General features: G+C 47.5%; 1 protein-coding gene and 1 long non-coding RNA gene across 2 annotated transcripts in view; one reads left to right on the top strand and one right to left on the bottom strand.

Annotated features, from left to right (window-relative positions):
• Positions 1-12,157, top strand: part of LOC141106877 (uncharacterized) — a 211,149-nt gene that overhangs the window by 129,455 nt on the left and 69,537 nt on the right. Inside the window, exons 30-32 of the mRNA XM_073597806.1 lie at positions 4,973-5,778; positions 5,840-5,949; positions 8,854-8,890. Of these exons, the coding sequence (XP_073453907.1) occupies positions 4,973-5,778; positions 5,840-5,949; positions 8,854-8,890 (953 nt within the window). The remainder of the gene's footprint in view (positions 1-4,972; positions 5,779-5,839; positions 5,950-8,853; positions 8,891-12,157) is intronic.
• Positions 6,264-12,042, bottom strand: LOC141105186 (uncharacterized). Its single transcript, XR_012235538.1, has 3 exons — positions 11,840-12,042; positions 9,476-9,613; positions 6,264-9,375 (listed from the first exon to the last, which is right to left on the bottom strand). It is a non-coding gene; the product is annotated as an uncharacterized lncRNA (long non-coding RNA).

The raw sequence follows: 12,157 nt of genomic DNA, 5'->3' as shown, positions 1-12,157 counted from the left end.
TGCGTTATGTACAGGAAGGAAGGTGGGTTTTGGCATGCATTATGTACAGGATGGAGGGTTCTGGAGTGCGTTATGTACAGGAAGGTGGGTTCTGGTTTGCATTATGTACAGGAAGGAAGGTGGGTTCTGGCATGCTTTATGTACAGGAAGGTGGGTTCTGGTGTATGTTATGTACAGGAAGGTGGGTTCTGGCATGCGTTATGTACAGGAAGGTGGGTTCTGGCATGCGTTATGTACAGGAACGTGGGTTCTGGTGTATGTTATGTACAGGAAGGTGGGTTCTGGCGTGCGTTATGTACAGGAACGTGGGTTCTGGCTTGCGTTATGTACAGGAAGGTGGATTCTGGCGTGCGTTATGTACAGGAAGGAAGGTGGGTTCTGGCATGCGTTATGTACAGGATGGAAGGTGGGTTCTGGAGTGCGTTATGTACAGGAAGGAAGGTGGGTTCTGGAGTGCGTTATGTACAGGAAGGTGGGTTCTGGCGTGCGTTATGTACAGGAAGGAAGGTGGGTTCTGGAGTGCGTTATGTACAGGAAGGTGGGTTCTGGCGTGCGTTATGTACAGGAAGGTGGGTTCTGGTGTGCGTTATGTACAGGAAGGAAGGTGGGTTCTGGCATGCGTTATGTACAGGAAGGTGGGTTCTGGTGTATGTTATGTACAGGATGGAGGGTTCTGGAGTGCGTTATGTACAGGAAGGTGTGTTCTGGAGTGCGTTATGTACAGGAAGGTGGGTTCTGGCATGCGTTATGTACAGGAAGGTGGGTTCTGGCGTGCGTTATGTACAGGAAGGTGGGTTCTGGCGTGCGTTATGTACAGGAAGGTGGGTTCTGGTGTATGTTATGTACAGGAAGGTGGGTTCTGGCGTGCGTTATGTACAGGAAGGTAGGTTCTGGCATGTGTTATGTACAGGAAGGTGGGTTCTGGCGTGCGTTATGTACAGAAAGGTGGGTTCTGGCGTGCGTTATGTACAGGAAAGAAGGTGGGTTCTGGCGTGCGTTATGTACAGGAAGGAAGGTGGGTTCTGGCATGCGTTATGTACAGGATGGAGGGTTCTGGAGTGCGTTATGTACAGGAAGGTGGGTTCTGGTGTATGTTATGTACAGGAAGGTGGGTTCTGGCATGCGTTATGTACAGCATGTCTCTCGTCCATGCTGCACAGTGGACATCCAGCTGGCTTGCTCGCCCATCCCATTCCATGGCTGTGCTGGATGTTATATCAGCAACAGAATGTGTATGCTTTCCGCTCCCTCTCTGTAGTGGGCCCCAGAGGGGGGAAGGGGGGGCGGTAAGGCGGGTCCCTTACAGGAGTACTGCCTGTACCCCCGATGGCGGCCCTGATTCCGGTATAAGTGAAGTGCAATCTCCCTACCACCTTTTCTATGTATTAAATTTCTTGGAGTACGGAGCTTTACAATATTTAATATCTATGAATAGTTTATACAGAGTTGTCACAGATACTGGTACACCAGTGTATTTAGGTGTATATACAGAGTACCGCCTCCTTAAACCCTTTCTTTGCCACTAATATATGATATACATCAGCAGCAGCAGCAGATGGTTTTAAGCACAGACAAGCCGACTGTTGGCTGTCAGGAGGAAGTAATCAGGTGGCTGTATAACTTCCACACCACCTCTCTCTCCATGTGCACCCCTGCCATGTTTCACCCCACTTGTGGGTCTAGGACCTCCATGGTGGGTGTCGCCACATAGAGGGTAGTGAATAAATGTTAATTCACTGATCTCCCTTCCCTAATAAGAACCTGGAAGCTACAGTGCATTTGAAAAGTATTCACAGCCCTTCACTTTTTCCACATTTTGTTATGTCACAGCCTTATTCCAAAATTGATTTATTTCATTATTTTCCTCAAAATGACAATGTGATAGAAGTTTGTTTGAAACCATGATTTGGAAAGGCACACACCTGTCTATATAAGGTCCCACAGTTAACAGAGCATGTCGGAGCACAAACCAAGCCATGAAGTCCAAGGAATTGTCTGTAGACCTCAGACAGGATTGTATCACAGCACAGATGTGGGGAAGGGTACAGAAAAATTTCTGCAGCAGTGAAGGTCCCAATGAGCACAGTGGCCTCCATCATCCGTAAATGGAAAAAACTTGGAACCACAAGGACTCTTCCTAGAGCGGGCCACCAAACTGAGCGATCGGGGGAGAAAGGCCTTAGTCAGGGAGGTGACCAAGAACCCGATGGTCAATCTGAAAGAGCTCCAGCATTTCTCTGTGGAAAGAGGAGAACCTTCCAGAAGAACAACCATCTCTGCAGCACTCCAACAATCAGGCCTGTATGGTAGAGTGGCCAGATGGAAGCCACTCCTCAGTAAAAGGCACATGACAGCCCGTGTGGTGTTTGCCACAAGGCACCTGAAGGAGTCTGACCATAAGAAACTAAATGGTCCGATGAAACAAAGATTGAACTCTTTGGCCTAAATGGCAAGCGCCATGTCTGAAGGAAATCAGGCAATGCTCATCACCTGGCCAATACCATCCCTACAGTGAAGCATGGTGGTGGCAGCATCATGCTGTGGGGATGTTTTTTAGCGGTAGGAACTGGGAGACTAGTCAGGATTGAGGGGAAGATGAATGCAGCAATGTACAGAGACATCCTTGATGAAAACCAGCTCCAGAGCGCTCTGGATCTCAGATTGGGATGAAGGTTCATCATCCAACAGGACAACCACCCTAAGCACACAGCCAAGATTACAAAGGGGTGGCTACGAGACAACTCTGTGAATGTCCTTGAGTGGCCCAGCCAGAGCTTGAGACTTGAACCCAACTGAACATCTCTGGAGAGATCTGAAAATGGCTGTGCCCCGACGCTCCTCATCCAGCCTGATGGAGCTTGAGAGGTCCTGCAAAGAAGAATGGGAGAAACTGCCCAAAAATATGTGCCAGGCTTGCAGAATCATACTCAAAAAGACTTGAGGCTGTAATTGCTGCCAGAGGGGCTTCACCAAAGTAATGAGCAAAGGCTGTGATACTTATGTACATGGCATTTTTTTCGTTCTTTATTTTTAATAAATCTGCAAAGATTTCAAACAAATTTCTTTCACATTGTCTTTATGGGGGATTGTTTGCAGAATTTTAAGGAAAATACCGTATTGCGCCGGCGTATAACACGCACCCCAAGTTTAGGAGGGAATTTTAAGGAAAAAAAACTTTTAGGAGGGAAGTTTAAGGAAAAAAAACTTACATTAAAATGCCCATCAATGCAGCCTTATTGTGTCCATCAGCAGCCTTTTCAGTGTCAGTGCAGCCTTGTCAGTGCAGCCTTGCCCCAGTGCAGCTTTGTCAGTGCAGCCTTGTCAGTGCAGCTTTGTCAGTGCAGCCTTGTCAGTGCAGCCTTGTCAGTGCAGCTTTGTCAGTGCAGCCTTGTCAGTGCAGCCTTGTCAGTGCAGCCTTGCCCCAGTGCAGCTTTGTCAGTGCAGCCTTGCCCCAGTGCAGCCTTGTCCCAGTGCAGCCTTGTCAGTGCAGCTTTGTGCACTCGCCGCCGACATACACAGCCGTGTGTAGATTCAAATATGGCGCCGAGACTGCAGGGATTCGTCGGAGCCGAGATACACATACCCGAGTGTTCTCGGCTTTTTTCAGCACCGCTCACAGTCATGCCCAGTCCCGCCCTATGATGGATATAACACGGATCCAATGGCGGGACTGAGCGTGACTGTGAGCGGCGCCGAAAAAAGCCGAGAACACTCGGGTATGTGTATCTCGGCTCCGACGAATCCCTGCAGTCTCGGTGCCATATTTGAATCTACACACGGCTGTGTATGTCGGCAGCAATCGCTCCGATCACACAAAATCGGCGGGGATCAGCCTATAACACGCACCCACGATTTTCCCCTGATTTTAAGGGAAAAAAGTGCGTGTTATATGCAGATAAATACGGTAATTAATTTAATCCATTCTGAAATAAGGCTGTAACATAACAAAATGTGGAAAAAGTGAAGTGCTGTGGATACTTTCCAGATACACTGTATGTGGATGACATCACTTCCGGGTCCGGCTGTCACTTTCCCGGGTTGCTGTGGTTGAGGGGAAAAGCGAATGGAGCACAATATGTACTTCATTACCTTCAATGGAAGGCAGATGAGACATCACTGGACAAACAGACCCCCAAAGTCATATTAAAGGGTTAGTTTGCCTAATACAGGAAAACTGTAAAGGTGACCTAACACCTGACCCCTTTCACCCCCCCCACCCCCGGTCCTTACTGTACTTACCGTCAGCCATCCTCTACTATCAGGGCTCTCTCACCACTCCAATGGTCAGGGGATATGAAATACCCCCCTGCTCTGACTTCTCCATACTGAGCTGCCAGGATGGACCAGATGGATTCTGATTGGTCAGAGCCATCACATGTAAAGCGGGGTCCAGGAGGGTGGGGAGGGGATCTGGTGTTAGTTCAGCTTTACAGTTCTTCTGTAGAGGTGATCTAACCCTTTAATAAACCATTGCACTAACAGCTTAGGTTGTCTCCACACTGATGGAGGAGGGATGGAGCCACCCTAGGACACCAGCATTGTAAATCTTGGAGGAAGGTTTTTTTTTCATATTTTGATGTTACAGTTGTACCCAGTTCCATGCCAGAGCTCTGTGAAAGTGTTGACTGTTAGACCAAAGTGACTTTTTTTTTCTTGCTGACTCAGCTTGGAGTCCATATTTGATCTGCAAACTCTTCATAATATAAAATCCAGCCAATCCGATGTAGTAACAATCCACTAACGCGTTTTGGATAATGAAGACTTAGTTATAGCTATTTGTTATTATAGAATTTTTAGATCATATATGGACTCAGTGTGAAGACTTTTCTGATTGATTTTGGAGGGAGAACAGGAGCCCAGCTGTGAGATCAGCATTTCCACTTATTCCACCAATGGGGAGGAGGAGCTAAAACTCCAGGTATTTGTCATCTACTGAGATTTATTATATATTTTTTTTACTTCTTTCCAACAGATGGATGTGATGTCAGGAATGCCTCGGAGAGACATCTTCTATTATCTGCTGATTGTAAGTCAGAAGATAATGTCATCACACAGGATCCTCCAGGACGAAAACCAAATACACAAAATATACATCACAGACCTTCCTGTCCGGAGACATCAATGGATCCCTCTGATCAGGGGGAATCTTCTCATCAATCACATACTATGATTGTAAATATCCATGTAAGATCTCACACTGCAGATCGATCAACAGATCCTTCTAATCCCGAGGAATCTTCCTCACCCCATGAAGGAGATCACCGAGGTGACAATCTATTCTCATGTTCAGAGTGCGGGAAATCATTCATTAAAAAAGCACACCTTGCTACACATCAGAGAATTCATACAGGTGAGCGTCCTTATTCATGTTCCGAGTGCGGGAAATCTTTTAATCAGAAAGGACCTCTTGTTAACCATCAGAAAATTCACACAGGCGAGCGTCCTTATTCGTGTTCAGAGTGCGGAAAATCTTTCAGTAGAAAAGTACTTCTTGTTACACATCAGAGAATTCACACAGGTGAGCGTCCTTATTCATGTTCAGAGTGCGGGAAATCTTTCAGTAGAAAAGTACTCCTTGTTACACATCAGAGAATTCACACAGGTGAGCGTCCTTATTCATGTTCAGAGTGCAGGAAATCTTTCACTCAGAAAGGAGACCTTGTTAAACATCTTAGAATTCACACAGGTGAGCGTCCTTATTCATGTTCGGAGTGCGGGAAATCTTTCAAACAAAAAGGAAATCTTGTTATACATCAGAGAATTCACACAGGTGAGCATCCATAATCATGTTCAGTGTAGGAAATCTTTGATTAGGAAAAATAATCTTGTTGAACATCAGAAAAATCACACAGGTGAGCATCCTTATTCATGTTCAGAGTGTGGGAAACCTTTCACTAGGAAAGAAAACTTTTTGCAACTCCAGAGAATTCATATGAGAACTCTGTGCAGGTTAGTCAAGTTCCTCCACCCCAAACTCGCTCATCCATGTCTTTATGGACCTTGCTTTGTGCACTGGTGGGCAGTCATGTTGGAACAGGAAGGGGCCTTCCCAAAACTGTTCCCACAAAGTTGGGAGCATGAAATTGTCCAAAATGTCTTGATATGCTGATGTCTTCAGAGTTTCCTAAACTGGAACTAAGGGGCCAAACCCAACCCCTGAAAAACAACCAAACACCATAATCCCCCCTCCACCAAATGATTCGGACCAATGCACAAAGCAAGGTCCATAAAGACACGGATAAGTGAGTTTGGGGTGGAGGAACTTGACTGGCCTGAACAAAGTCCTGACCTCCTGGAACAGATGCATTAGATCAGGGGTCTCCAAACTGTGGTCCGTGGGACAAATGTGGCCCTTTGCTAGCCTTTCTCCAGCCCTTGGGGGACTATTCCTCCCACTGACAACAATGGGTTAATTCTATCTACTAATGGGGTCAGTACACCTCCTCCTATCGAACACCAACCCTGAGGCCATATTTATTCTCACTGATGCCAGGCCTGGGACGTTTTCTGCTCCTGCCGGCCACAATCCGGCCCCCCTAAAGTCTGTAGGACAATAAAACTGGCCCTTTGAAAAGTTTGGCGACCCCCTGCATTAGATGATACAGCTGCACACAGGCAGGCTTAGCCCTGTCAAAGCACCAGCCATGAACTCGGCTCGCCCTCAAAGCAACAGTCACTCCCAGCCTGGCTAGTATTTCTGCCTTTAGCAATTTATAATGCCATGCTAATTCTGAGGCCAAATCACAATTCGCCAGTTGAGGATCTGCAGTCAGGAAAGGGGCCAATAAATCCACCCATTCTTTCTCAGGCAGACCTTCCCTTTGTCAGAGCTGGGCTTCTAGAAGCTCTCTTCTCAGTGCTCAAGGCTGCTCAGCTGTCGGTTAATTACCAGCCACTCATTGTTTCCATAGTGGCTCACCTGGTTACCATTACCTGCCTCATCAGTCCAGCCTACAGCCAGCCCCTTCTGGCTGTTTAAACTGCCTTGTTCATGTCTTTCATGCCTTCGTCCTTATTTAACATATCCTGAGTGTCTCTGCTGAGTTCCTGTTAAAGATTTTGCCCGGCTGACGTCCCTTCTGGTTCCTGATCTTTGGCTTCCGACTACGCTGATCTCTGGCTTCCTGATTACCGGCTCTTCTGATTACCTGTTTTGGCTTCTGAACCCTGGCTTATGTTTTGACTATATTCCTGATCTGTACTATTTTTTTCTATTACATTAAAGGTGTGACTTTTTTTTTTTTTTTTCAAGGTTAAAAATTTTGTTTTATTATGGAAAAGACAAGGATGATACAACAAAGAGTCGTTTGTAATTGTCATAGTACATACAGGTTTGTGCATACATATCACAAACAGTGGAGCAAAGAACATAAACAATATAGGAAGCTCATTAGTCAGTTAGGCAACGATAATTGTGAAATTTCTAGCTATTATTACTTGTTTATTATCTGAAAAACTGAAACACCCAATGGAGGCCAATTCCAAATTGTGTGATGACGCACCTGTGTCGTGGCACGTCCACCTTTCTTGGATTGGGCGCATGTGACGTTGTGACGGGAGACAGATATGAATGTGGCAGAAGCCGCCATTCTCTGCCAGATGCTCGGTGAGAGTGAGAGAGGATACATCTCTCCTCTCCTCTTGTCCCATACGAGGGGATTTCCAATTAGAGGTAAGCTCGTTTTATACAGCACACTTTTAAAACCATGGTTTTTGAATCAGCCACTTACTAGGTTACATGCCCCCCTTTGTTTAATTATTTTTCAGATTTTACCTACTCATGCCTTTTAAAAACTGGGATTCAGTATTAAAATCTTAGCTGCTAAGAAATACCTCTGTATGTGTTAATTCATATTCAGTGGGACATACAGCGTATCGTGGTGGGTTTACCACCTGTCTCTCTCCACTAAAATATTGTGGGCAACATTCTTAACCCAGTAAAGAATGGGGCAAAAATATTAGGGACTTTAATTGAAAACATGACCTGGTAAGGTCAAGAGGAAAGAAATACCCGCCAAAGCCAGTAGGGAAGTGGGAATATAAGACCAGGGACGTGGTGATGATGTACCTGTGGAGAAGGAACAACATGGGAGAAAAAGTGAATCCAGGCCGGGTGAAAACAGGTGTGTGGAGGGAAGCCTTGTGGACCAAATGCCACCCAAAAGACGCCCTTATGAGCGCGGCTACGGGACCACCCACCGACATCACGCCGCGTAGCAGGAGAGGGGCACCAATTTCCAGCCAGCCGGCCCTGAAGCCCCGAGTGTGCTTGCGAGCGTGTTTTCCACACAGGTGGACGTGACAGCGTTCATAGAACGCTGCACATCCAGATGGGATGCGTGACGCTGATGCACAGTGGCGGAGGGGGCCCGCCAGGTGCATCACAGCTCCCGGAAGCAGAGAACCATGCCCAGGTGGCAAGTTGATCCGGCTGACGTCCCTTCTGGTTCCTAATTGTGAAATTCCTAACCATTATTACTTGTTTATTATCTGCAAAACTGAAACACCCAGTGGAGGCCAATTCCAAATTGTGTGATGACGCACTTGTGTCGTGGCACGTCCACCTTTCTTGGATTGGGCACATGCGCACGAGCATCCAAAGTGACGTCGGGGCTCCGGCGGTGTCTGACGTCACCGCCGGAACGGGAGACAGATATGAATGTGGCAGAAGCCGCCATTCTCTGCCAGATGCTCGGTGAGAGTGAGAGGATACATCTCTCCTCTCCTCTTGTCCCATAGGAGGGGATTTCCAATTAGAGGTAAGCTCGATTTATACAGCACACTTTTAAAACCATGGGTTTTGAATCAGCCACTTACTAGGTTACATGCCCCTTTTGTTTAATTATTTTTCAGATTTTACCTACTCATGAATATCAAAAACCGGGATTCGGTATTTTTATTTTGTCTTTCCATCCCTATTGTAATCAAGAAAGGGAAAGGACGGGGGGGTGGCACTTTAAATGAAGTACGTGGTTGCAAGGGAGTAAAATAGGTGAACATAATTGGAATTTATTAGTTGCATACAAAACAATTGGAATGCGTTTTGTAAAATTACATAAACATGATAGAATGATACAAAAGTTGCATAAATATAATAAAATGATACAAGGGGTAATACAGTACATCTTAATCATAATAGGATATCACATCGGTATGGCAAACCATAGCCTCCAGAGTGCACCAATAACACATTTCGGATAGGTATGTAATCAAGGGTTTACACCTGGAAGGACCTCTGGCCTCGTTGATCCAGGAATATGATATTAAGTGTTGGCTGGTACGATATTGTATAAATTCATCAGAAGCATAATATGTGGCAGCTCTACGCGTTTCGTGGCTGAAGGGCCACTCGTCAGGAGCAAGCACTTGATGTAACTACGAGTAATAGAATTGATATAAAGTTAAAAGATAAAACTGATATAGAGATGGATGGGGCAAAGTTAAGAACCCCCAAACCAATTGTAGCTAAACTCACTCAGGTTCATGTGGTGGAGATGCAGTGTCGGGTAGCACAAGCCAACCGAAAGTACTCTCAACCGGGAACTGGGGTAGGTATGCCAGCAGGGGCGCCCAACAGGCATCAATCAGGGCAGGCATAGGCGCAGGAGGCAACCTGAATGTAAAATGAAAAAAGGGTTAACCAAGGTGTTCACAATGAAAGGTGGTGACATGCATGGGTGAAAAAAGGGGATCCGTGATGAAGAATAAAGTGAGTGGTGGAGGTAGCAACCAAAGTGATGGGATGACAAGTGAATGAAGAACAAGACAAGAGGAAAGAAATACCCGCCAAAGCCAGTAGGGAAGTGGGAATATAAGACCAGGGACGTGGTGATGATGTACCTGTGGAGAAGGAACAACGAGGGAGAAAAAGTGAATCCAGGCCGGGTGCAAACAGGTGTGTGGAGGGAAGCCTCATGGACCAAATGCCGCCCGAAAGACGCCCTTATGAGCGCCGCTACGGGACCACCCACTGACGTCACGCCGCTTAGCAGGAGAGGGGGGAGGGGCAAGGCGGGTCGGGAACCAATTTTTGGCCAGCCGGCCCTGAAACCCCGAGTCTGCTCGCAAGCATGTTTTCCACACAGGTGGATGCGACAGCGTTCATAGAACGCCGCACGTCCAGATGGGATGTGTGGCGCTGATGCATAGTGGCGGAGCCCCCACCCCCCCAATCAAGGTAGAGAGAGAGGGGATAGAGAGAGGGGGAGAGAGAGAGGGGGGAGAGAGAGAGGGGAGAGAGAGAAAGGGGAGAGAGGGGGGAGAGAGACAGGGGGAGAGAGAGAGGGGGAGGGGAGAGAGAGGGGGATAGAGAGAGAATGCGGGAGAGAGGAGAGAGAGGGGGAGGGGAGAGAGAGAAATGGGTATACAGGGAGATATACAGAGAGAGAGGGGTATACAGGGAGATATACAGAGAGAGAGGTGTATACGGGGAGATATACAGAGAGAGGGGTATACAGGGAGATATACAGAGAGAGGGGTATACAGGGAGATATACAGAGAGAGAGGGGTATATAGGGAGATATACAGAGAGAGAGGAGTATACATGAGATATACAGAGAGAGGGGTATACAGGGAGATATACAGAGAGTTCATAAAGGGCGCAGGAGCGCCTCCCTCCCCCCTTCTGCTCTCTCACATAGATAGATTATTGCATTGCAGGAATCTATCTATGGTCGCCGCTGCCGCCCCCTATTCATGTGGCACCGGGCATATGAATTACAGCAGCGTTTTTTTTTCTTTTGGAAGCGCCTGATTAGAGCCATAGGCTCTAATAGGCTTCCTGATTAGAGCCGTGGGCTCTAATAGGCTTCCACAAGGGTAAACAGTGGGCGCACCGCTGTGCGTTCGCTGATTACTCAGTGTTATGTTAGGGAAGTGAATATATCGCTTTCCTAACACTGACCCGCCTCTCAGCCAATCAGGTGCACCGGGTCTGGCTACCTGTCACCTGATTGGCTGAAACAACAGGTGCCGCTATTGGACGCCTGACGGGACGAGAGTCAGAGATGAAAACGGTGTCGAGAAGTGCCCACAGGAGCCATGAAGGACCCGCTCGTCGCTGTCACCCGCTGCCCCACCAAGACAGGGTGAGTGCCGGGCAGACAGCGAGTGGGCAGGGGTCACACTGGCAGCATTTAATGGGCACACTGGCAGCATTTAATGGGCACACTGGCAGGATTTGGCACAGTGGCAGCATATGATGGGCACACTGGCAGCATTTGGCACAGTGGCTGCATATGATGGGCACCCTGGCAGCATTTAATGGGCACACTGGCAGCATGTAATGGGCACCATGGCAGCATTTGATGGGCGCACTGGCAGCATTTGGCAGTGTCAGCATATGATGGGCACCCTGGCAGCATTAGATGGGCACACTGGCAGCGTTTGATGGGCACAGTGGCAGCATTTGATGACACACTGGCTGCAATTGATGGGCACAGTGGCTGCGTTTGATGGGCACAGTGGCTGCATTTGATGGCATAGTGGCTGCAATTGATGGGCACAGTGGCTGCGTTTGATGGGCACAGTGGGTGCAATTGATGTTTTTTTTCCAAAATGTTTTCAGTTTGTTTGCGCCCCCCAAAAATTTTGAGCTCCAGCTGCCACTGGTGTACAGGGCGATATACAGAGAGAGAGAGGGGTATACAGGGAGATACACAGAGAGAGGGGTATACAGGGAGATATACAGAGAGAGATGGGTAAACAGGGAGTTATACAGAGAGAGGGGTATACAGGGAGATATACAGAGAGAGAGAGAGGTATACAGGGAGATATACAGAGTGAGGGGTATACAGAGAGGATATAATATAAAAGAAGATGGACAGAGGGAGGGAGAGACCTTCAGGGTAATAACGTGCAATCTGCTTGCAGCCTCCTATTCACTTCACTTTCCCGCCCTCCATTTCCTGCTTCCTGGTCACATGTTTCCTGCGACATCACAGGGCAATCTACAGGATAGGAACTAGACGTTACTCCTGGGTGAGGGGTGAGGAAGTAAAAAGAAAACATTGTTGGAACTGGCAGCATTAGATGGGCACACTGGCAGCGTTTGATGGGCACAGTGGCAGCATTTGATGACACACTGGCTGCAATTGATGGGCACAGACGCTGCGTTTGATGGGCACAGTGGCTGCGTTTGATGGCATAGTGGCTGCAA

This window comes from Aquarana catesbeiana, linkage group LG08 (assembly GCF_042186555.1).
Source record: "Aquarana catesbeiana isolate 2022-GZ linkage group LG08, ASM4218655v1, whole genome shotgun sequence".
Lineage (NCBI taxonomy): Eukaryota > Metazoa > Chordata > Amphibia > Anura > Ranidae > Aquarana > Aquarana catesbeiana.
This window is presented reverse-complemented; position numbering and strand designations above follow the sequence as displayed.